The 23,931-nt window shown below is 55.5% G+C and overlaps 2 protein-coding genes across 2 annotated transcripts; both read left to right on the top strand.

Moving 5' to 3' along the window:
• The first annotated feature begins 12,438 nt into the window (after positions 1–12,438).
• LOC145714891 (testis-specific Y-encoded protein 3-like) lies at positions 12,439–14,653 on the top strand. Its single transcript, XM_081794421.1, has 6 exons — positions 12,439–12,533; positions 13,226–13,303; positions 13,448–13,559; positions 13,652–13,797; positions 13,891–13,975; positions 14,501–14,653. The coding sequence occupies exons 1-6, from the start codon at positions 12,456–12,458 to the stop codon at positions 14,527–14,529; spliced, it is 528 nt and encodes a 175-aa protein (XP_081650547.1). The 5' UTR covers positions 12,439–12,455; the 3' UTR covers positions 14,530–14,653.
• Positions 14,654–20,799: 6,146 nt separating this feature from the next.
• Positions 20,800–23,605, top strand: LOC145714875 (testis-specific Y-encoded protein 8-like). The gene is made up of 5 exons (XM_081794408.1): positions 20,800–21,568; positions 22,779–22,856; positions 23,013–23,124; positions 23,263–23,408; positions 23,514–23,605. The coding sequence occupies exons 1-5, from the start codon at positions 20,885–20,887 to the stop codon at positions 23,583–23,585; spliced, it is 1,092 nt and encodes a 363-aa protein (XP_081650534.1). The 5' UTR covers positions 20,800–20,884; the 3' UTR covers positions 23,586–23,605.
• The last annotated feature ends 326 nt before the right edge of the window (positions 23,606–23,931 follow it).

The following is a 23,931-nucleotide window of genomic DNA, read 5'->3' as shown; positions in this document are numbered from 1 at the left end:
GAGATAGAATCCAGTCAGCAAAGCCTCCAGTCAGGATCAGAGCTAAGACCACAGGTCCCCGGACAACTCAGGAGCAGGCAGGCTTCTCATAGTCGATGCCAGTATACCTTGCTGCTGCCTCCCACACCCGGGGCTCCTTTGACCCCGAGCCCTGTCCTCAGACAGTGGCTCAGGATGGGAGATGTGTGAGGGGGAGGGGCAGGTGTGGGTTGTGGGCAGCAGCGAGGCTTATGAGTGGGAATTCATGGAGAGAGTACGCCCGAGGGCAGAGATCCAGCGTGAGTTCGTGCGAGTGTGTGTGGGCGTCTGTGGCAAACTGGGCCTGAGATCCGTGGTGGTGCCGGCAGTGTGAGCGTGCATATGTTTGTGCGATTGCGTAGCGGTGTGTCTCTGTCTGTGCAGGAGTGGGTGGTTAGGCCACTGGAGAGACAAGGAGAGACACAGCGGTCTGTGTGAATGAGGTGCTTATGTGGGACGGTCAGGTGCCAGAATACAAGAGTGCAGTCCCTTCCCTCCTGAGTCCTGATGGTAATCGCTGGGATGGGTGCAATCGTTGCTGTGCCAGGGGGCTCAAGTCAGGATGCAAAAGGGAGATTGGTGCAAGGTCAAGAGGGGGGCCGAGGGGAGGAAAGCCTGTGTCCAGTGGCCAGTGGACCACTTGTGAGTAAGTGTGCTTGTGTGTGTGTTAGTGTGTGTCTATGTGGGAGTGAGTGTGTGTGTGTGTGTGTGTGTGTGTGTGTGTGTGTTGAGTGGCCCTGGTGGGCCGACAGTAGCAAATACGTAGGGGCTACATGGTGTGCCCAGGCTTTGTGCACAGGGTAGCTAGGGAACCCAACCTGTCAGGCTACGTGGTGTGCAGAGGGCGTAGGTCTTTCCCTGGAGGGAGCCGTCTAGCAAAAATCTCTGCTCTTGGCAGACGAGCCATGTTTTGTCACCAGTCAGCTCTTCCTTGGGGCTCTCCTCTCTGCTTCCTGTGCACCAGGCCCAGGGAAAGGGAGGAGCTGGGACCCTGGACCTCAGGTGACTTGAGTCCCCCAGGGGTGCCATAGCAGGGTGATGTGGGTGATCCATGTGTGGACGGGCAGGTGAGCAGCCTGCCAGCTGCTCTCTGAGGGGACAGTTCCTTGCCAGCAACACCTCTCCCCGCAGCACAAGATCACCACTGTCGCTGCAGCTGGGCTGGGGACATGTCAAGGTGTGTCCCAGAACTGTGTTCCCCTTGCATGTAAGTGGTGCCAGAATGCGCCTCTCAGTCCCTGTGCGGGTGACCCTGATTAGCCTCAGGCTTTGTCGACTCCTGGCCTCATGTAAATGGGGAACTGGGTTCCTTTCTCAGTGTCTCAGCGGTTGCATGTCGACAGAGGATGCTGTGGACATTGTGGTCAGGATTCTGACCGGGCTCCCCCCGCCCTGCCCCAAACCACAGTGGGCAGCACATGGCCCACTGTGTGTGCGCTTTGGGGAGTCTAAAGCCGTACAGCCCCTCCAGTATTCTTCTCAGGTGGTGGAGGGTCAAAGGGGCCTAGGGAGGAACACTGGTCCCAGTCTGCTGCCGGCTGTGCCCACAGGTGTGTGTGCCGAGCTCCTTGACGCTGAAGCTGCAAGGCTTCCGCACCGCCCCCAAAGCCCCATCCCTAGAATTTGCGTGTGGGCCAGATGGAAGTGAAGTCCCAGTGACCCTGCGGGATCGCAGCGGGTGGTCTCGTCTGTGCCTGGCCACCCACCTACCTGCCTTCCCCGCAGCCCGTTGCCCCCATACAGGGCTTTCGGTAAACACGCGGCCACCGTCCAGCATGAGAGGAAAGGCTTGACGGTGTCGCAGTACCGCTGGTCATGTGTTGGCTGCTGCCAGCTGACAGCATGGAGACCCCATGGCCCAGTGGAGGATGTCCGACCTGTCCTACAAGGAACTGGGGACGACTGTACGGATGCATCAGGTCCCATGCAGTAACCTAGGCCTGACCTTATCCGCCTAGGGGGTGATCGAAGAGCCTTGGGGTCCCAGGCCTGGCATATGTGTCGGTGAGCTTCCTCCTGGATGGCGCTGCCGACACAAGGCTGGCTGGTCAGGGGTCGCATGTGAGGCCCGTTGGGTCCCGGCCTCTAGGTCCGATACTGCTGTAGGTGTTGTTGAAAAGACAGAGCACGATATGACCATCCCTTGGGTGTCGCTGCACCGGGGATCCCGTCGCTGCTCCCAGGGTCCCACTACCGAGTCTCCCCGGGAGGCCTGGGAGGTTGCCAGGCTCCTTTTGCAGGGACACAAAGGCTTGTGAGAGCCCATCCGCAGGGTCCGGTGCTCATTGCGGATGACTTGGGGGCAGTGCGAGATCTATTGCTCCCGTCCTTAGAGGAGATTGTGGTAGTCTTAAGGGACAAAGATGTGCGTGGAGAATAGAAGGATGTCCAGAGGAAGCATTGGAGGAGGAAGAGGACGAGGAGGAGTAGGAGGATGAGGAGGAGTTGGAGGAAGAGGATTGGGAGGAGTTAGAGCTGGAAGAGAAGGGTGAATGATTGGGTGCAGGAGAGGGAACAAGTGGAGGAGGAGGATGTCCAGGATGAGGAGGAGCACGAGCCAAAGGAGCAGGAGCAGCTGGGGGAGGATGTTGAGGAGGACGAGAGCAGAGGGAAGAGGGTGGGGAGAAAAGATAGAGCCAGGGTTCCAGAGCATGAGTAGAAGTGTAGGAGCAGAAGGAGGAAGAGCCCGAGGAGGAAGAGGTGGAGGGAGAGGAGGAGCAGGAGGAGTTGGAGGAAGAGGATTGGGTGGGGTTAGAAGAAGAGGAGGAGGAGAAGGAGCAGTGAATGACTGGGTGCAGGAGAAGGACAAATGGAAGAGGATGATGTCCAGCACCAGGAAGAGGAGGATTACGGGCCAGAGGAGCAGGAGCAGCTGGAGGACGGAGTCGACTAGGACGAGAGCAGAGGGAAGAAGAGGTGAAAGGTCAGAGGTAGGGCAGGAAGGGCGGTAGCAGGAGAGGACCTGGAGAAGGAGGAAGAGTCCTAGGAGGAAGAGTTGGAGGAGGAGGAAGAGGTGAAGGACGAGGAGGATCAGATGGAGGAAGAGGACTGGGAGGAGTTACAGGAGGAGGAAGACGAGTGAATGATCGGGTGCAGGCGAGGGAAGAAGTGGAGGAGGAGGAAGTCCAGGACGAGCAAGAGGAGGAGCACGAGTCGAAGAGCAGTAGTAGCTGGGGAGGAAATTGAGGAGGACGTGAGCAGAGGGAAGAAGAGGAGGAGGAGGAAAGGTAGAGCCAGGGCTGGAAGAGCAGTAGCTGCAGAGGGGGAGCAGAAGGATGAAGAGGCCCGAGGCTAAGACTTCCAATACTGTGTTGAATAACAGTGGAGGCGGTGGACATTCCTGTCTCGTTCGTGACTTGAGCTGAGAGCTTTTGCTCCTTGAGATGATATTCACGTTGGGTCGTTCATACATGGCTTTATGATCTCGATGTGTGCTCCTTCTATCCCTACTTTCTTGAGGGGTTTTACCAGGAAAGGATGCTGTATTTTGTCCATCACTCTGTCTGCATCGATTGAGAGGATCCTGTGGTTCTCGTCCTTTCTTTTATTGATGTGAGGAATCCCGTTAATTGTTTTGCAGATGTTGAACCAGCCCTGCGTCCCAGGTACAAATCCCACTGGGTCGTGGTGAATAACATTTTCATGTATTGTTGGATCCGAGTGTCTAATATCTTGTTGAGGAGTTTTGCATCCATGTGATCCATGTGCATCAGGGAAATTGGCCTATAGTTCTCCTTTTCAGTGGGGTCTCTTTCCGGTTTTGGAATCAAGGTAACGCTGGCTTCATAGAAAGAGCTTGGAAGTTTTCCTTCCATTTCTATTGTGAGAACAGCTTCAAGAGAATAAGTGTTAACTCTTCCTTAAATGTTTGCTGGCACTCCCCTGGAAAGCCATCTGGCCCTGCAGTCTTCTTCCTTCGGCAGGTTTTGGATTACTAATTTGATTTCTTTACTGGTGATGGGTCTGTTCAAATTTTCCTTTTCTTCCTCTTTCAGCTTTGGTAGTGTATATATTTCTAGGAATTTGTCCATTTCTTCCAGATTGCCCATTGTATTGGCAAATAATTGCTCCTAATATTCTCTTCTTATTGTTTGCCTTTCTGCTGTGTTGGTTGTGATGTCTCCTCTTTCATTCTTGCGTTTCTTTATTTGGGCCCTTTCCTTTTTCTTTTTCATCAAACTGATGACTGGCTTATCAATTTTGTTAATTCCTTCAAAGAAGCAGCTTCTGGGCTCATTGATCTGTTCTCCTATTTTGGTTTGTTTCTTTGTTTGTTTGTTTGTTTGAGGTTGTTTTTGTTTTTGTTTTGTTTGGTTTTTGGTTTCAATAGCATTAATTTCCGTTAATCATTGTTATTTTCTGTCTCCTGAATGTTTTGGGTTTCGTATGGTGTTCTTTTTACAGCCTCTTAAGGCGTAAGGTGAGGTTGTGTCTCTGAGATCTTTCTTTCTTCTTTAGGAAGACCTGACTTGCTAGATAGGTCCTCTTATAACCGACCCTGGTGCGTCCCAGAGGTTTTGGGTTGTGGTGTTATCACTGACTTCCATATACATTTTCATTGACTTCCGTATACTTTTTATATTCTCTTTCAACCCTTGCTTAGCCCATTCAATCTTTAGTAGGATGTTCTTCAGTCTCCCAGTATTTGTTACCTTTCCAAATTGTTTCTTGTAGTTGATTTCGAGTCTCTTAGTGTTGTGGTCTGAAAATATGCACGGTGTGACCTCGATCTCTTTGAACTTCCTTAGGGATGACTGTTTTCCCCAGCATATGATCTATAGAGGAGAATATTCCATGAGCACCGGAGAAGAATGTATATTCTGCTGCTTTATTATGAAATGTTCTGAACATATCTGTGAAGCCCATCTTGTCCAGTGTGTCATTCAAAGCCCCCGTTTGCTTGTTGATTTTTCGTTTACATGATCTGTCTATTGCAGTGAGTGAGTGCATAGAAGTCTCCTCCTATGATGGCATTACTAAGAATGAGGTTCCTTATGTTTGCGTTTAATTGGTTTGTATATTTGGTTGCTCTCAAATACGCCACATAAATGTATCCATTTGCTAGGTCTTCTTGGTGGATAGACCCCTGAATTATGACATCATGCCCTTGTGTATCACTTGACACAGTCTTAAATTAAAGTCTAGATTGTCTGATAGAAGTATGGCTACTTTGGCTTTGTTTTGTTGACGGGTAGCATGACAGATGATTCTCCATCCCCTTCTTTTCACTCTGAAGTTGTTTTCACATCTAAAGTGGGTCTCTGGTAAACAGCATATCGATGGAACTTGTTTTCTCATCCATTCTGTTCCCCTATGTTTTTTGATTGGAGCATTCAGTCCACTGACGTTTAAAGTAGTACTGAAAGACACGATTTTATGGCCATTATCTTGTTTGAAGAGTTGGAGGAAAACATATCTATATATCTTTATATCTATATCTACGTCTCCATCTCCATCTGTATGTGTATGTGTATGTGTATGTGTATGTGTATGTATATGTATATGTATATGTATATGTATATGTATTGTATTAACTGTATCTATATATCTATATCTATATCGATATGTATATGTCTATATACATCTATATATATAATTCTATATCTATTTGTATATATAAATATAATTATAAAGATAGATAGATAGATAGATAGATAGATAGATAGATAGATATCAATTTCCCTCTGAGTGTCCCCCCTTAAAATTGCGTGCAGGTGTGATTTAGCGGTCACAAACTCCTTTAAATTTTGTGTATCTGGGAACCTTTTTCCTCTGTTTCTATTTTGAATGACAGCCTTGCTGGATAAAGAATTCTTCACTGTGGATGTTTCTAATTCAGCACTTTGAACGTATCCTACCACTCCTTTCAGGCCTGCCAAGTTTCTCTGGATAGGTCTGCTGCAAACCTGATCTGTCTTCTCTTGTAGTTTAGGGACTTGTTTCCCTTGCTGCCTTCATGATTCTCTTTGCCTGAGTACTTTGTGAGTTTGAATATGATATGCCTTGCTGAGGGTCAGTTTTTGTTGAATCTGATGGGGTCCTCGGTGCTTCCCGGATTTTGATGGTGTGTCTTTCCCCAGGTTAGCAAAATTTCCCACTATGATTTGCTCACATAACCTTTCTACCCCTTTTTCTCTCTCTTCCTCTTCGGGACCCCTATGATTCTGATGTTGTTTTTCGTTCTGCATGAGTCACTGATTTCTCCAATTCTTCAATCGTGCTCTTTTCCTTAATCTCCCTCGATTTTGCTGCTTCCATAGTCTCCATAAGTTGGTCCTCTGAATCGCTGATTCTCTGTTCTGTCTCATCCATCCTTGACACCGCTGCATCCATCCGTCATTGCAGCTCAGTTATATCATTTTTAATTTCATTCTGGCCAGTTTTTACTGCATTTTGTCTCTGCACAAAGGGACTCTAATCTACATTGGACTGCAGCTAGTATTCTCATAATCGTGCTTCTAAATGCTGCTTCAGACATCTTGCTTGTGTCTGTGTTGGTTGAATCCCTGGCTCTCGTTTCTTCAGGCTCTTTCTTTCTGGGTGAATTCCTTCCCTTTGTCATTTTGAATGGAGAAAAGGAACTCATGAGGTAGAAAATTCAATGAAATATTCAAATTATAAAATGTTAAAAGTAAAAACTTAAAAACACACATGTGAATAATGGAATGAATGATGCTAGATTCTAGGCATGTTTCACGTGGGTGTTGAAAGTGGTTTTGACACAGGAGAGAAAAAAACGTGGGAGTGGAGAAAAATTTAGAAAATACTAATAAAAAATATTAAAAAGGGAAATGTTGTGAGAATTTGAAAAATCAATACACAGAAGTAGACTAAAAGGAGAAGATGGGAGTAAAATAGAATCTGTGAATATAGACACAAAAGGAAAGAATAATGTAGAAGAGTATTAAAGAAAGTTAGTAAAATTTCCACCTGCCCAGTCTCCTTCGCCTCTCCGCGCACAAAAGCACCTCCCTTCCCATGCCTCCTCGCTCTCCAAGTTCACTTCTGCATGCCACGTACCTGCTGAATTCGGTGGTTCAGGATATGCAGATTGCTGTGCTAATCCTCCAGTCAGTTTCCTGGGTGGGTAGGATGGTTTAGTGTTGGTCTGGCTGTATCTCATGCACGCGAGACACTTAAGAAGCTTCCATGCTGTCTGCCATCCGGGCTCCTCCCCAAAGAGGTGAGATCTGTAGCACCAGTTCTCCGATATGAGACATCCCACAGGAAAGTTGCGGTCGGTGACAAAGCGGAAAAGGGCATGTACCAAACAGGGAGGTCACCCTGGAGGGGGAGGCAGAGAACCTGCTCCAGACCTGGGAGGGGAGGCAGGGGCTCAAATGCTGGAGCCACGCCCACTGCCCTCCAGCTGATTGTTCCTGAACAGCAGCCAACTGTCTGGGTCTGGCCTGGAGCGCCTTCACCCCAAGGACCCATGGTCAAAAAGTTCACTGCCTCTGCCTCTGCCTCTCCCCCACCTCCCCCGCAGCCACAGCCACAGCCACAGCCACAGCCACTTCAGTGTCCGAAGGGCCACGGGGCCGTGGGCGTGCTTCCCAAATGCTGGTGGGCTCCAGAAGGAGGCGGCAGGCATTTAAAAACCTTGGGCCTTGACACTCCACCTGCTGGGCCTAGTCTGGAGCCTCATGCCTCAAGTTCCCACTCCTTCTGCTCTATGGCCCTAGCCTGAGGATGGGCTAGGGCCCCAAAGCAAGGGAGTCCTGTTCCGGAAAACGCTGAGATTCCTGACAATACCGGGCCTCCATTCTGCTGGAAGAGGGCGTTCGAGAGTCCAGGAATCGTGGCAACACCCCTGTCTCAGTCCCAGACAATTTCACTCATTCATACGCACTCACACGCACACGCACGGGCACGGGCACACACACACACTCCCCCTCTGTGGCTGTCTCTAGTGGTGACTTACTCTCCTTCTTCGGCCTCCTTCCATGTCCCTCTGGCCTCTGTCTGTCTCTGAGTCCCTGTGATCATTTTCTTGAGGGAACGCTTCCTCCCTCCCGCACCTCCATCTCTCTTTCTCTGTCTCTGTGCTGTCCTTGCACAGTATCAGTGCATCTGGGTTTCCGTGAGCTGTGCGTGTCCATAGGGACGTAGTAGGCTGCTGATGGCACAGGGCTGCAGGGGAACACACAAAGGAACGCACAAGTACCAGGGGTCAGAGCACATCCAGACCTCCTAAGCCGTGACTGCCTCCAGGCAGCCCACACAAGCTGGGTATACATGTGAACTGAGAAAGGTCAGTCCCTTGGCCCTTGCCCTGTAGGTTGCAGCCAGCTGGGAGGTACTGAAACCCAAGGGACTGCCCAGTGTTGAGAGGGTCTGAAGAAAGGGCAGGAGCCGAGGAGGCAGGGAACCTAGTCGTAGCTGGTGTTTCTCCACATGCCATGTTCCGGTGCCATTGGTACTGGAAGGTTGGTATCAGTTGTGGCTCTCTTTCCTTGGCATCTCAATGCAAGCTTCCGTGACCCAATGGAGGTCCTGAATCTGCAACTAGTTTTCAGCCAGGTTGGGCCCCAGGACACATGCACGTGCTGTGTGAGGGGGGAAAGCAAGTGTGAGTCGTGAGGAGGAGCTAGCCTCGTGAGTGGGATGTGGCAGAGGGCATGAGTGAGTGCACAGGTCCACTAGAGTGTGTCTGTGAATGTATTGTGGCTGGCGCCTGTGAGTACTTTTGCCTGAGACCTAGCGTTTGTGCTGGCAGCGTGCACGTGTCTGTGTCCACGTGCCGCGTGGCCGTGCATCTTTGTGCCCGAGTGAGTGTGTGTAGGCCGTTGGCAAGCGAAGGAAAGAGACTGGGGGCTTTCCTGACTTGGTGAGTAAGGGGGGGCTCCAGTGCCAAAGTGCAGCGAGTGCAATCCCTTCGCGCCTGGGATCGACACGGAGCTAGCTGATCACCTTTCATGACGGGAGGAAAGCCCGGACTTTGCCTGGGTCCGCTCGTCCTGTGTTGCCTTGGCCAGGGGCAAGTTGGGGTTGGGCCACCCATGGCGCAGTGGAGGAGGACCAAAGTTCCCTGCAAGGAAGTGGGCGTTAGTGGAGGGAGGCAGCAGAGAGCATGAGTAAGTCTGGCCCTGCTCCTGGAGCGGCCTAGGAGATCATCGCAAGGCCTTGTGGTCCCAGCCAGGGTATGTGTCTCGGTGAACATCCTCCTGGATGACCCTGCAGAGACAGGCCTGGCTGGTCTAGAGTCCCTTGCGAAGTTGGGGCCCGGCCCCTGGACCCCAATACTGTGGTAGGTGTTGTTCAAACTGAAAGGCATTGCCTGCTTGTCCCAGACAGTCCCTGCACCTGGGACCCAGATTTGTTCCCACGTTCCTGCCACGGGGTCTCCCGGCGATGCGTGGGAGTTTGACAGGCCCCATTTCTCTGGAGGGAGTGAGTTGCATAGGGCAGGTGCACCAGGGTCTGGGCCTGCTTTCCTGTCTTGCCCACCCGCTACGTCCTCTGCTGAGGGCAGCTTGAGGGCTCACCACTGGACCTGTTCCTCTCCCTTTCTGGGTAAGAGTTTGCCTCTCTGTCGGTCACACTGGCCACCCCCTCTCAGCCCCCTACCACCTGTTCAGCCTCCCCCCCATCCACCTGCGTTTCTATGCATTGCTGTCACCTGAAGCGGTGGTGTGCTGCCTCATATATCACAGCCACCCTGGAGCATTTCTGTACCCCGTTCGTATCCTGACATAGCCCAGCGAGTCTGGAGGAACCTCTTCTGTGTCACGGAAGCAACATGTTGGCCAGAGGGCCCGGCACACGAATTTGGAAATCCTAGAATCCCCCGCCTGCCTGGCAGCCTCCTGGTCCCATAAAGAGGTAGGGGAACACTGCATTCCACCAAAGGGAAAAGGCAATGCATGAGTGTGGTGCCTGGCCAGGCAATGCATCTCGAGCCTCCAATCCTGCAGTGGCTCTGTGTGGTGTGTGTGTGTGTAGCTTATGCTGTCTGACATAGACCGGCAGGGAGTCCACATCACCACTGCCCTGACAGGGAGGGAGACCACATCATCGCCCTCACTGCACACCGTCTGCAGCTTATTGCTTTCCCAAAGTGGTCATGTGGCTTCATGTAGACCCTGGGGCGTGTCCCTCACTTGGGTCCCAACACTGCATCCCCCAACCCCCCGGTACCTCTCGGAGACCCTTGAAATCATGCTGCCTGTGGCACAGGGGGACAGTGTTTTGAGCCAGCGCCCACGCTCATGGCAGCCTGCCGCCTAAGTGAGTGGTAAAGGAAATGGGACCAGGATGAACAGACATACGGCCAACGAAGGCCTGGGGAGGGTCCCTGTGAGAAGATGGCCAAGCATTGTGGGAGGAAGGGGACCGCTGTCTGTGGGACAGACACAAGCTCCAGGAATCCCAGGGCCCACGGTCACGGGTCTTTCCTGTGCACTGCCACACACGGGAGCAATGGGCAGCCCATCATGAGAGGGGGGGTGTGTGCTTGCCAGTGTGTCACTTTCCAGGCAACGGGGACAAACGTCAAGAGCGGCGCGCATGATACGCAGCCTCCCCTAGTGTGGCGTCCTCTCCACGTCACACACCTCTGGTCACCGACCTTCCCTAGCCGGTGCACTGCTAGACTGCTGTCATGACATACATGTCTTCTGGGAGCAAGGATGGACGTAGAGAGTATGCAAAGGAGGCTGAGCAGATGGAAAACCGGGGTGCACAGACAGCAGGCGCACAGCTGACATGCGTCTCCCGGACAGCCAAGGTGATCCGCTGAGTGGATTTGTCGGACTAGGGGCACAATGAACAAAGGTGGCGGTGTAAATGGGCAAAGCGGGGAGGTCCCCCTTTACCCGTGTGTGTAGATAGCCGCGTGCCCAGCGCAGCGTGGAATGCAAAGGTCGCTTTCGCATGGCCAGAAGCCAAACAGGGCACCCAGAGCGCACAGAGGGCCGGCTGCAAGCCCCCCGGAGGAGTTGCACTGCACGGGGCCCAGAGCCTTCCTGCCTATGCAACAGACGCGCCCCAGTTTCCGGGTGGCCTAGGGGCGGGACCGCCGAAGCCACGCACGCCACCGTCCCTATGATTGGTCCTGAAGGCAGTGAAGCGGCCTGGGCGTGGCTTGGAGCTCCCTCAGCCTCAAAGCCGCAGGCGCACACCTCTCACCACAAAGGCCTCCGAGGCAGCATCGGCATAGCGATAGCCACCGCCGAGGCACCCTGGGTACAGCACCATGCGCATGCGCATGCGCATGCGCCCCCTCGACCTTTGGGCTCTGGGAGGAAGGGGGAGCGAGTTGCCAGCCATTGCCCTCAGGGCGCCACTCACTGGGTCTGGGGAGGGGGGCCGTGCTTTCACCTCCCGCTTCGTCGTCGGTAGGAGCCACAGTTGGTGTCTCGGGCCGGGGCCGCATGTTGCGCGACTCGTGTTTCCGAAACACTGGGGATGCCCGGAGGCCCCATGCCGCCTTCGACCGGGAACGGGGCGGTCGAGAGACGAGGGCCCGTGGGGACACTGGGTCTCCGGCAGGGCCGGAGGTGCCGCAGGCCGAAGGCTTGCAGGCCACAAGCGAACAGCCTGTGCAGGAAGGCCAGGCCCGACCCGAGAGGCAGGTGGGCGGCCCCAGCGAGATATCGGTGCCGCTGGTGCATGACATAGTGGCGGTGGAGGCGCTGTGGGGCCTGGCGGAGGAGGAGGTTGAGGTGGCGGCCGCGGAAGAGGACGCGCCTGGGGAAGAGGGGCATGAGCAGAGGAAGAAGGGGGAGGAGGACGAGGAGCAGGAGCCGGGGAAGGAGAAGGTCCAAGTTCACGAGGAGGAGGACCTGAAGGGCGAGGGGGAGCAGCAGGACCAGAAGAGCAGAAGGAGGAGGAGGAGGAGGAGGAAGAGGGGGAGAGGCAGCAGGAGTAAAAGATTAGAAGGAGGAGGAGCAGCAGAAGCCCAAGCAGAAGGAGGAAGAGCGGAAGGAGGAGGAGTTGGCGGAAATGAAAGGGGAGGAGCAGGAGCAGCAGGGTATACAAGCGGGCGCGGCGGCGGCCACGGCGCCGGCCGCGGCGGTGGCGGTGGAGGCATTGGCGGCGGCAGTGGCAGGGGAAGGGGACCAGGAGGAGGAGCAGGAGGAGGAAGGGAAGGCGTGCGAGCCATTAAAGGGAGAGCAGAATTGCAAACCGAGGAGGTAGAGGAGCAGGAGAAGGAAGCGCTGGAGGAGCAGCAGCAGGGCGAGGAGGAGGTGGAGGGCAAGGAGGACAAGGAGGAGCGGGAGGAGGAGGAACAGAAGCCGAGTGAGCAGGAAGGCCGATGGGTGGAAGAAGCCCAGGAGCTGCAGGTGAAGCAGGATAAGAAGGAGCAGGTAGAGTCAGGCCTCCGTCCTTGCCCTTCCCCACTGGAGGCTCTGGAGGCTCTGGAGGCCCTTCAGATAGAGCTAGAGCCGGTGAATAAACAAGCCAGCCAGGAGCACGCTCGACTCAAACTCAGGATGTGGCAGAGGCGGCAGCGACATCTGCAGCAGAGAGGTGCCCTTATCCAGGGCATCCGTGGTTTCTGGGCCAAGGCTGTATCCTTCCTGCTGCTGGTGGAGGGTCCAGAGGGGGCTGGGCTTGCGCAAGAGGAAGGAAAGGGAGGTGACATTTAGAGGAACCCAGGACAGGGACTGGAGCTACGCCACGCTCCAGTGGCCGGGAACGTGCAAACGTGATCCCATCCGGTGGTCCTGGCTCTGCAATGAGTGTGGGAGGAGGGCAGTGCCGGGGTGGGGGAGGCATGTGTGCTTTACGTCGCACCTGGCACGGAAACAGCGCTGGGAGAGTGGGGAGTGGCGGTGGAGGTCCAGGCCAGGTCGGGGAAATGACCGAGGGCTTCTTCCCACACAAAGCCGCGTGGGGGCACGTTTCTGGGTCCCGCTAAGCATCTTGCTGCGGGGAAGGCGATGTGAATGCCCACTGGTCGGCGCGAGACCGGATGTGTGCTGTCTGGCTATGTGGAAGTAAGCGTCCTCAGTGTCCTCAGGAGCACACAAAGCTAGGCATGGTTGCGGGCGTCTGGGCATGCACAGCCTCCTGTGCGTGTCTAGCAGAGCCCTGCGTGATCCTGAGACCCCGTGGGCCTGGACGCAGCCTGTGGGGAGGGCTTGAGACCCTGGGGGAGGACGCCAGTCCCGGGGGGAGGACGCCTGGATGCTGTCCACACTGGTTCTCTGGTTCGAGCTCTCTCACGCCCAGCACCTGAAGGCTCTTTGACCTGCGGCAGTTTGTGAACCACCCTCAGATGTCAGCCCTGAGTAGTAAGCCCGATGAAAGCATGCTTCGCCACATGACCAATTTGAAGGTCGGCCTGGGAGTGGGAGGTGGTGTGGGTGGCTGGCTGTGTGGGGAGGGGAGGTGGTGGGGAGAAGTGATGTGTTCCTTCCTCAGGGGAGGGCGGGTCTCCTGGAACAAGATTTCACATTTCTGCCCCACTGTACCACGGCAGGTGGAGGAACACAAGTTTCCCAGGGAATGCCGGAAGATCCTGCTGTTTTTTGGCAAGAACTCCTACTTCCAGAATGAAGTCGTTACGAAGGAGTATGTCCTAGGCCTTGATGGTAAGTGTCCACTGACTGCATGGGCGGCCGTGGGTGGAGGGTTGAATGTGATAAGTTCTCTGGCGCCTTCTCACATACGCGTCTTCCTGCAGGGTACAGGGCGTCTCATTCCAGTCCCATCCAGTGGCACCCAAGGTACAGACAGGAGGCCTACAGACGCAGGCATGACAACAGCAGCCTCAACTTCTTCAACTGGTTCTCTGACCACAGCTTTGCCGGCTCTAGCAGGATTGCTGAGGTGGGGCCCTGTAACAAGGAAGGGAGGTGATTTTCATGGGTTCCCCCACTGCGTGGGATAGCTACCTGAGGCCTGGCCTGTCTCCCCTACCAGATAATCATAGAGGATCTTTGGCCCAACCCCCTGCCGTATTTCAAGATGAAGGAGGCCCCAGGAGAGAGAACTGAGAGGGAAAGAGGTGAGCAGCCAAGGGTGTGGGCACGGAAATGTGTGCCGTGGGGTCCAGGGCACAATTCTCTTCTGCATGGAGGCACCGAGACTCACAGCGGCACAGGAGGTGACCCCAGGTCAAAAGGGCATCAGCCTGAGACAGGGAGTCTTAAGAAGTAACGTGTCCCAGAGGCTTTGCCCCTTTGGGGAGCCTGAAGGTGGGAAGGGGGCTAGACAAAAAGAATGAGCAAAGCGGGACAACCAAAGCTGGCTCATCACATAGCACGGTGACAACTGTCATTCCCGGACCATGAACCCCACCCTCAGGCCTCCTACCACCATCCCACATGTTGTCTGGCCTCTGCATCCCCTTGTCAGCTTTGGCACAGCTTATCACACCCTCCCATCCTACTTTCCGATTGGAAACATTCAAGCAACCTTACTCAGGGCCAAGATAAGACTCTCACCTGTCCTGTTTGTGTGTGTGTGTGTGTGTGTGTGTGTGTGTGTGTGTGTGTGTGTGTGTGTGTCTGTGTGTACCCATATATCCCAGGGATATGCACGATCTTGAGAAGAGTATGAAGGAGCGTCGCACTTCATCGACCCCAGTGGAAACCCTTCCGATGCTCACCGATGGTCCACAAGATTCTCCTGGCCATGAAATAAGGACAAGGGTGGTGGTGACACGTGGCGCAGGGCGGGGGTCCAATACATTGGAAGAAATATAGAATGGGAGATAAACAGCATGAAGTGTTTGTGTGTGTCTTCCTCTCAGGTTCGCTCTGGGGCGTGTCCATGTATACATGCGGCTGTCCAGAGGTGTAAGTGTTCTGTGCCTGCACATTGGAGTTCCAAGGAAGGGCGGGACGTAGGACATTGTCCGTAGGGATGGGTCACACATTGGGATTGCATGTGAGGTCAGTAAGATTGAAGCAATGGGGACTTGGGTGAGGGAGGCCAGGGCACAAACCTGAGAGAAAGGCCAGTGCCCAGGTTCATAGCTTTCCTGTGAAAATGAGGAAATTCAAGGAAACGGAGAGGCCAGCACAGGCCAGGGATGTCCAATATTCAGGGTTTGGGCATGTCCATGATGGTGCCCCCAGAATCCCGCATGGGGACACCCTCAGTCATGTTGACTGAACCGCCACACAGGGAGGAATTCCCAGGGTTGATTACCCTCTGGTTTTCAGACGTCTACCAATGCAGACTGTCTTGTGGACAAGGTCAGGATCTCAGGACCAGCCACACATATTTGAGGGATTGTGAGCAGGTTGTAAGATTGGTGTCCAGGGGAAGGAACCGAGGGACCAGAGGCAGAGTGGGTGGGTAAGACCGATGAAGTTCTGCTTCAGGCAGAGTTGACAGGGACAACATACACACTGCAGAGAAAACAGCCCACTACAGTCTCACGCAACTCCAAAATCACAGCCAACTTTTCTGGTTCCACTTCCTGAAGCTGAGCCTCCCAAACACCGCTTCACTTATTCTCTCTCTCTCTCTCTCTCTCTCTCTCTCTCTCTCTCTCTCTCACACACACACACACACACACACACACACACACACACAAGACTCCTGAAGGAGTCCTAGTGCTGATGCCCTTGTGTGAACTTTGCTGTTTCTGAAAAGACCTCTGGTTACGAATGGGTGGCCCAGATTGCAAGCCAACAGAGGGGAGGGTCGCGGGGAGGTGGGGCTCTTCAAGGGCACGAACACGCCAACCTCTCCCGTGTGCCCTCTGCCCTCTCATCATCAGCCGTGATGAGTCGGGTGATGCTCTTCCTCTGTGTCCACAGGCTTAAGCCATGTGTCCAACACGCCATGTGAGACTTGTGAGAAGACTCCCAAGTGCAAACACCAGCAGGCGCTCAGGGAGGTCGCCTCGTCCCAGGCAGCCTGTGTTCCTTTGCCTGAGTGCCAGGACAAAGGCTGCCTCAGCCACATAGGGAACGATGGACTTGTGAGGCCTTAGCATTCTGTGCAGAGGTCCCCGGCAGGCCTGGGGCTTAGAAAGGACTGGGACGAGCCTCACCTGCGAAGACGTGAGTGCTGGGATACTCCTTACACAGCAGATGGCTGCTTGCCAGAGATGTCTGTGCTAGGGATGGGGCAAAAGCTCCACCGTGCGAGCAGTGCAGTAGACAGAGTTCAGCCTTGTCCATCGCAGGCTCTTCTGTATCCCCATGTAACACGGCCCCCAGCACAGCGTGCCTGACACTGACCTCCCGACACTAATATTCCTGTCTCCCAAGCTGCCCAAGCTCCCCAGGATCCCCACTGCACAGCTCTGCAGTACAAGAGCCTTCTCTGCAGTGGGTCTATTCCAGAGAAGGCGTGGGCAGTCCCAGTGCATGGAGGCCTCTTGCCCCTATCATATGCAGACAACATGGTCAGCGGGGTGTCAGCACGCTGTGGAGTTGAGGATCTGTGCGACCAAGCCTTACCTCTTCCAGGGCAGAGGCTGTCGCACTCTCTAGAAGGGAAGGCAGGCCTTTCTCTCGCTGCTGTCTGCACACTGGCTGGAGAGGCACGTCTTCTCAGCTGCTTGATGGGTAAATGTCAGGGTACCCTGGAAAAGCTCCCAGTGCTGACCCGAGTCTTTGGGTGTGAACATCCAAAGAAAGTATGGCCAGTGATTGTGCAGTGGGAATACGGCCTCAGTGGTCATGAGGCTGGGCCCTTTGGGGCATCTTTCTGCACAAGCAGGCCGTTACTTGATAGGTCTTGCCGAGCAGGAACACTTTACGGGACAGGTGAACACAGGGTCCCCCACATGTTAATATCTCCAGCCAATACCTCCTTAGGGGCCAGGGTGACGTTTCCGCCCGGCCTGTCCCAAAGACAAGGTACGGACAAAGTGTGGGTGTGGAATACACTCACGGCACCCAGAGCCAAACCCTCAAGTGTGGACACTTGAGGTCCGTGGGCAGAGGCCTCGGTGCTCTGTGTCCGAGGGATTACAGCCCTCATGCTGCACACCCGGCATCCCCGGGTGTCCTCCCGTATCCGCAGCTCTCCCCGGGGAGCCCTAGGGTCCAGGAGCTGCTAAACCCCCTGCACAACTGTATCTGCTGCCCAGCGGCCTCTTCCACCCCAACATCAGCGTGTGTGGGCTCCAGAGTGCTGTCCCTCGAGAGAGGACACCCTCAGCAATTCAGGAGCCTTCTGACTTCCATGTCTCTGAACCACACGTGTCTCATTGGCCTGTCGGGATCGTCCCGTTGTTCTCTGTTCACAGGAAATGTCTCGCATTGCCTGTGCTCCTCTGTCTCCCTGAGTGAGCCCTGGCGTGTTTGTGTCTTTTCCTGGCTTTGCCTGTGCCGACTCATCTCTGGTGATGCCTCCTTGCCTGGCCTAAGTGGGCACAGCTGTACCCGTGTAACCGCCTTCGTCTCTGCACACCTGTGTGTTGGGTCAGCTGTGGCTCTGGTGGCCTGTCTTGTCTTTGGTGTATGCTTCTGCGCTTGAGTGTGCTTCCCTCTGCATTCAAACCCTTTCTTCCACTGACAGATCCAATTGCTGTCCTGCTGTCAGGTGGAGGGGCTTCTGCGTGTTCTGTTCTATGTTCCAGGAGCCAGAAATCCTTCCGTGCCTGTAGGACCTTCGTCAGAGGATTGGCCATGCACTCACTGCCAGCCAGTGAATGTCCCCAAATGCAGCTGGCTTGCTGTGAGCATTCCGTCACACCTCTATTTTCTGTCCTTCTGTTTTCAAACCCTTTGCGCCCGAGGGGCTCAAACGTCACTGGCCTGCACGTTGCAGATGCAGGCGTAAATTGTGAAAAGCGGACCGGCAACGTTTTCCCACTTACTCTTTTGCCACGTGGCATGTTCCTGGCTGGGAGAGACTTCCCCCTGCCAGTGTGTGTCTCGTTTCCGTGTGCCTCCTGTGTGTTCTGGTCCCTAATTTGTCCATTACGTCCTACCTGGGAGTCTGATTCATGTCTGCAGGAACGAGGCTGACACCTTTGACTGCTGGGTTCTGAGCTCAGCTTAGTCCACCAGGACTAGTGCGTGCCTGAGGGACACAACGGGCAGTGACGGATGTGCCCGTATCCTTCACGTGCAAGCGCTCCGTCCAGCCACCTTCACCGGGACATTTCTCAGCGACCCCTCTTTGTTTGTGGTGAGAGCACTTGCCTCTGAGAATTCTGACGAGGCGGTGAAGCATTGCTTACGGCTGCCCTGTGCAAGTTAGATCTCCAGAACTCATGCACATGGCATGACTGCATCTTCACACCCGAGCCCCGACACCTCCTCATCGCACCCTCCCCTGATTAGCACCACTCTACTCTCTGGTGGACTGCATGCCTTTAACTCCTTTAGTCTCCTCAGGAATCCATCAGGCAGGGCTCACCACCACTGTGCTTCTGTCAGGGGCTGGCTTCTTTCAGTGAGCCCAGTGCTTTCTGCACTGATGCTCAATGCACCCGCAGAAGGGTGAGCCACACTAAGCCCGGCGGCAAACCCTTTGGCCCTACATTTCCCACATGTGTGCCTGGTGGCAGAGGTGCACAAGGAGCCCGCCTGCATGCGTCTCCCAGGTCCTCCACAGGGTACAAAGTACCGCCTCAGGAGGCTGATCCGCATCACATGGGCATAGCTCTGCTTGCACGTGTTAGCCTTTCGTATCATACAGGCAGCCCAGACTTAGAAATCCTGCTACCTGCTTACAACTATCCAGCCCTCGTGCTTCTGCAGACGCTCTGTGTCTGTACAGACATTTGAGTCACGGTCTCGTGACCTTCCAATACAGCTTGATGGTCTGTCCTTAGCTTACAGCCTGGGATGCGGTTCTCACTCATTGTCCTCCCCTCGGGTGCAAGTTTCCTCCATCACTGTGGTGGAAGGTAACCTTTATCACCATACGTTGGCTTGAAATTACTGGGCGGATCACCTGTCTGCGTCCGGGGATCCGAAGGAGACCTTGGCTCTTTTGCTCACGGTCCACCCTTTCTCTGTGATGAGTCGCTTTGGATGAGAAGCTTGCCAGAGGCGAGGGGGCCTCAGAGTTGAGCACATTTCCTGGGCATCTGTGAGAACTTCGTTGGTTCCACTCGGAAAGCATTGACATTCATGGATGTGCAGCCTCTGCTTTTGCTTGAATTTGCCGAGCTTTGGGACGTGATTTCTTCCCGCACGTGCTGTGCCTAAATCTCTGCTGTGTCTTTCCGGCAGTCCCGTTTCCTGTCTCCTGCTGGTAAGTGCAGGGCTTCCAGCAGCCCTGTGGGGAACGGGTCCTTGTTTTCTTCCCTGCGGTGCCCTCTTCCTCACCCCGAATGACCTCATTGCAGCTTCCTTCTAGTTCAGCGATCGTTTCAGACTGCCCTTAAGGTCCAGGTGGGAGCGGTGCCTTTTGTGCTGAGGGCTGACCACTGTACAGCATTCGTCTCTGTGCAAATTGCACAGGTGAATTTCACCAGGTGAAAGTGCACACTGCAGTTGCCCTGTCTTCAGAGTCAGCCCACCTGTCTCCGCCTCGGCTGCCCCTGCTCTCCTTCCTCCTACCCTCTCCTTACCTCCCCCTCCCTTGTCTTCTTCCTGTCCCTCCCTCCCACTTTCCTTCCAGCTCTCTTTGTCTTCGTCTCCCTCCTCTCCATCACTAATGCCTCCCCCTGTCTCCGCCTGTCTTCCTTGTAATAGGTGCCCCTCTGTCTCTTCTTGTCTTGCTCCTCCTCCCTGTCTCTCCCGCCAATCTCCCCGGACTCTCCCTCTCCAGGCCGGTCTTCCCCTCCACTCGTCCTTCCTTCATCTGCTCTGCTTGCACGTGTCTCTCTCTCTCCCTCTATAGCTCTGTCTCTCTGTGTGTCTCTTTTTCGCTGTCTCTCTCAGTGGACCTTCTGTGTCTGGGTGCATGCTTCTTCAGAATTCTTGTTGGTGCCTGGGAAATGGGAAGGGAACTCGTCTGCTTTCGCCTGTACTAGTGAAAGCAGGCACAGGGCTTTCTCAGAGACAGACACAGACAAGTCTGCAATTCTCGGTGAAGGGCCCCTACGTGCCCTGCGTGGTTGGAGTCGTCCTCCTTTTAGTGGAAGGTTAGATTTCAGGACCGGAGCAAGCTGCTAAATCCTACTACCCCATCTCCCTGGCGCTCTGTACGGAGATCAGTAGGGCACCAGTGGCAGATGGTGCTCTGGGGGTTGTTCTTTGCTCTGAATTGCAGTGCAGTGAGGTCTACTGAGCTGTTTTCTTGCAAGGACATGGCGGTGGGGTGGGTCTAGGGTGGGTGTCACTGGTTCTGGGTGGGCACCCATCTTACCGCCGCCCTCAGCCTGACGGCCAAGGAGGAGATACCGTGCGGACGGCCATGTGGCCCCGGTAGGCGTGACACTAAGGACTTCTCCAGGCTTTGCCCCAGCTTCATGAAGAAGGGGCAAGGGACGGAGCAGGGAGTGGCTCACGGCGTGGACGATCCTGTGCTGAATGCTCTGGTGCCCGTAGTGAGGCCTCTGGGGAAAGGGTGTACAAGCGACCACAGACTGCGCGATACCGGGGACCTCGCAAGTGAAGCCTGGAAGGTGACAGCGCTGAAGAGGACATGCGGCAAACGGGGGCCACGCTGGCACCTTGGCACTCGCTCCAGAGCCTGGACCGGCCATTGGCGCGCGCTTGCTGGCGGCCAGCACCCTGTCTTGCTGTCTTGCAACTGATTGCTCCCCGAACCTGGCCAGCTGGCCTGACCTGCCCTGGAACCACTTCGCCCCCAGGCCGCATGCGCACACTCTTCACTGCCTCTGTCTCGGCCCCTCCTCCACAGCAGCCACAGCCAATGCGGAGTCCTCAAATCCCAGAGCCTGTGCGCCTGCGCTCAACTTTGGCGGGCTGCGGCGGGAGGCTTCAGGGAGCTCATGGTCTTGCGGCCAAGGCTCCCCCCACCTGCTGCCGTTTCCTGTCCTTGTCCTGAGGCTGCCCTAGCTACACTGGGGCCGGGGCCGAGCGTCATGGCCAGCGTGTCGCGGTCCGGACAAAGCGGAGATTCCCGCCGACCCTGGGCCCTGATCGTCCCGGATGCGAAAGGTGGAGAGTCCCGGCCCCGCGGGAATGCAGGGGCGCTGGAGGGCGTGGGCTGGCCGCAGTCCCCAGGTTCAGGGGCGGCAAGCGCCCATCCTGTGCAGGAAACCCAGGCCGGGTGTGAGATACAGGTGGCAAGCCCAGCGGAGGAATTGGTGCTGATATTGGATGACGGAATGGTGGCGGCTGAGGTGGTGATCGGGGAGGAGGAAGAGGACGGCGAGGCGACCAAGGATGAGGTGGCTGGAGAGGAGAATTCTGAGGAAGCCAAGCCAGAAGCAGAGGACATGCACGAGGAGGAGGAGGTGGAAGTTGAGAGACAGCAGCAGGAGGAGTTTCAGGAGCAAGAGGAGAAGCGCGAGGCAGATGCAGAGGCGGAGGAGGGGCCCCAGCTCTCCCAGCCGCTGCAGCAGCAAGAGCCAGCGCTGCGTCCTGCCTCAGCCCAGGACCCGCTGGCAGTGCTGGAGCGTCTTCAGCTGGAGATCAGCGCTGGGAATGCCCAGGATTCCAGGGCCTTATGGCGGCTGAAGCGCAGGATTCTTCGGAGGCAGATTTCTTACCTGGATCACAGAAGGGCCATCATCAAGCACATCCCTGGCTTCTGGGCCCAGGCGGTATCCTTCCTTGTGCTGGTGGGTGATGGCGGGGGCTGTTGTGCAGGAGGGCTGGGCACTGAGAGCAGGGTGCCTCAGGGCGATGGCCCCCAGAGAGGAGAGCTGGGGAATGGTCCCTGGCCCTGGGTTGGTGTGGTCTGGGATCCAGTGTAAGGCCTTGGACAGGGGCGGTTGTTGGGGATGGGGGGACTTGGTGACTGGGTCTGTTTCCTCTAGGTCTCCGCCAACGTTGGCCTGCAGGCTGGTCTCAAATATTACTTGCAGACACGAGCCATGTGTCCCCATGCTACCAGAGCTAGGGTAGCACAAAGCAGCCTTCACTCAGAGCAGATAAGGCAAGGAAATATTTCGCTGCAAAATGGGAGAGTTACGCAGGCCGCACACCCACCTTCACATTCACAGGCTGTGCACGTTTCCTAGCAGTTCCTTCAAAAGAGAGCATTTCAGACACACACTCGTGACCTTTAGTGGAACCACGCCACGCCCCTTTGCCAGACAGTAGGACGACTGAGACCCACTCCGAATGGGGTACAAGCTGCCTCCTCAGACCCTGACACACACACACACACACACACACACACACACACACACAGGATTCTCTCCTGGTATCTCCACCCCTGCTTCCCTCTCTGTCCTCAGGCTCCGGCTCGGTCCCACCCATGTCTTTCTCTCCGGACTGGCCGTGTCACTGTGTCTAATCCTTTTCCCTCCTCGGCCCTCCTCGTCCGTGCTTCTCGATCTCTTTCTCCCTCCCACACCCTCTGCTTGCAGCGTAAGTGTGCAGTCGGGTTCCTGTAAGCCATGTTATTCCATCTGGACTCAGGAGGCTGGTGACAACATAGGTCTTCACGGGAATATGCCAAGAAACCCAGCCGTGAGGAGGGGTCAGAGCACATGCCGACATCACAAGCTATGATGGGCTGCTGGCAGCCCACACAGGTCAGATATAGGAAGGAACTGTGAGGCGTGCAGGCAGTGGAGTCTCTCCCTGCTGTGTGCAGACAGCGTGGGAGGTACAGGAAGCCAACGGACTGCCCAGTGTCGATGGGGTCTGATGCATCTGCAGAGGCTGAGGAGTGTGGGGACTAGTGTTTCCTGGTCTTTCTGCACATGCCGTGATCTAGTCCCTTGCTCTTAGCCTGGGAGGGTTGGAGGGGGGCTGTGTCTGTTTCCACAGCATCTGAAGGCACAGCTCCTTGACACAGCACAGATTCTGAATCACCCCCAGTTGTCGGCCATGATCGGTGCCCAGGACAAAGACGTGCTCAGCTACGTGGTCGACTTGGAGGTGAGACCGGGGAGGCTGTGGCTGGGGGCCGTCCCGTCGGGGGTGGGATTTGGGCAGGAGAGGGTGAGGCAAAGGTGCTCACCCTCACAGCCAGGCAAGTAGCTCAGGACCCCGAGGGAGGACACTTGCCCCCTCCTGTCCCATTGCTCACGGCAGGTGGAAGAAGTGGGCCATCCCAAGTACCGCTGCAGAGTGATGTTTTTCTTTGGGGCCAACCCGTACTTCCGGAACCCAGTGATCATTAAGGAGTATCAGCTGAGCTTTGCTGGTAGGGTGTGGGTCCCATGATGGTGCGGGGCAGGGGGATGAGGAGCATGAATCAGGGGCAGGAGGGAGGGGGAGGGGGAGGGGCAGGTGGGTGCGGAGGAGGCCATCAGCTTGCTCCTCAAATCCTCTCTTCCTGCAGGCTACAGGACATCGCGTTCCACTCCAGTCCAGTGGTTCTGGGATTATGAACGTGGAGCTCCCAGTCACAGGCATGACCCCACCAGCCTTAACTTGTTCAACTGGCTGTGTGAGCACAGCTGCCCAGGGGCGAACAGGATTGCCGAGGTGGGGCCCCTGAGGCCTTCGTCAGCAGTGGGGATGTGGGTGGCCCCCGGCCAGAGAGGAGAGTGGGCTATGCCCACTGTGGCGCCGGCCTGTGTCCTCTTCCAGATCATCATCGAGGACCTGTGGCCCAATCCCCTGCAGTACTACCTGAGGGAGGAAGGGACCAGAAGACAGTGATCTGACGTGCTCACGTGTCGGTGAGAACCCCAGTATGCGGTGTGTTGACCTGCGTGTTGTATGGGCAAGGGAACGTGGGCCACGCATTGGCTTGCAAATGGAAGGTCCGCCGACACAGGGACACAGGTAGCATGGGGAGAGGGTGGGAGGATGACAGGGGACCTGCAGAGACTCAGCTGCAAACACACAGAGGGTCGAAGCCTGCAACCCAAATGCAGTTGTGCTGTGGGCTGGGACTTTGGAGAGCAACTCGGGAGGAGCAGTGCTTCACCACAATGCTCCCCGTGGATGTCCGCCCTGTCCCGGGCTTCCCCCTGCTCCTTCAGTCTGGATTTGCCTGCCAGTC

The sequence above is a fragment of the Panthera onca genome, chromosome Y (genome assembly GCF_046562875.1).
Source record: "Panthera onca isolate mPanOnc1 chromosome Y, mPanOnc1 haplotype 2, whole genome shotgun sequence".
Lineage (NCBI taxonomy): Eukaryota > Metazoa > Chordata > Mammalia > Carnivora > Felidae > Panthera > Panthera onca.
Note: the sequence above shows the minus strand (reverse complement) of the source record. Positions and strands in the feature narration are given on the sequence as shown.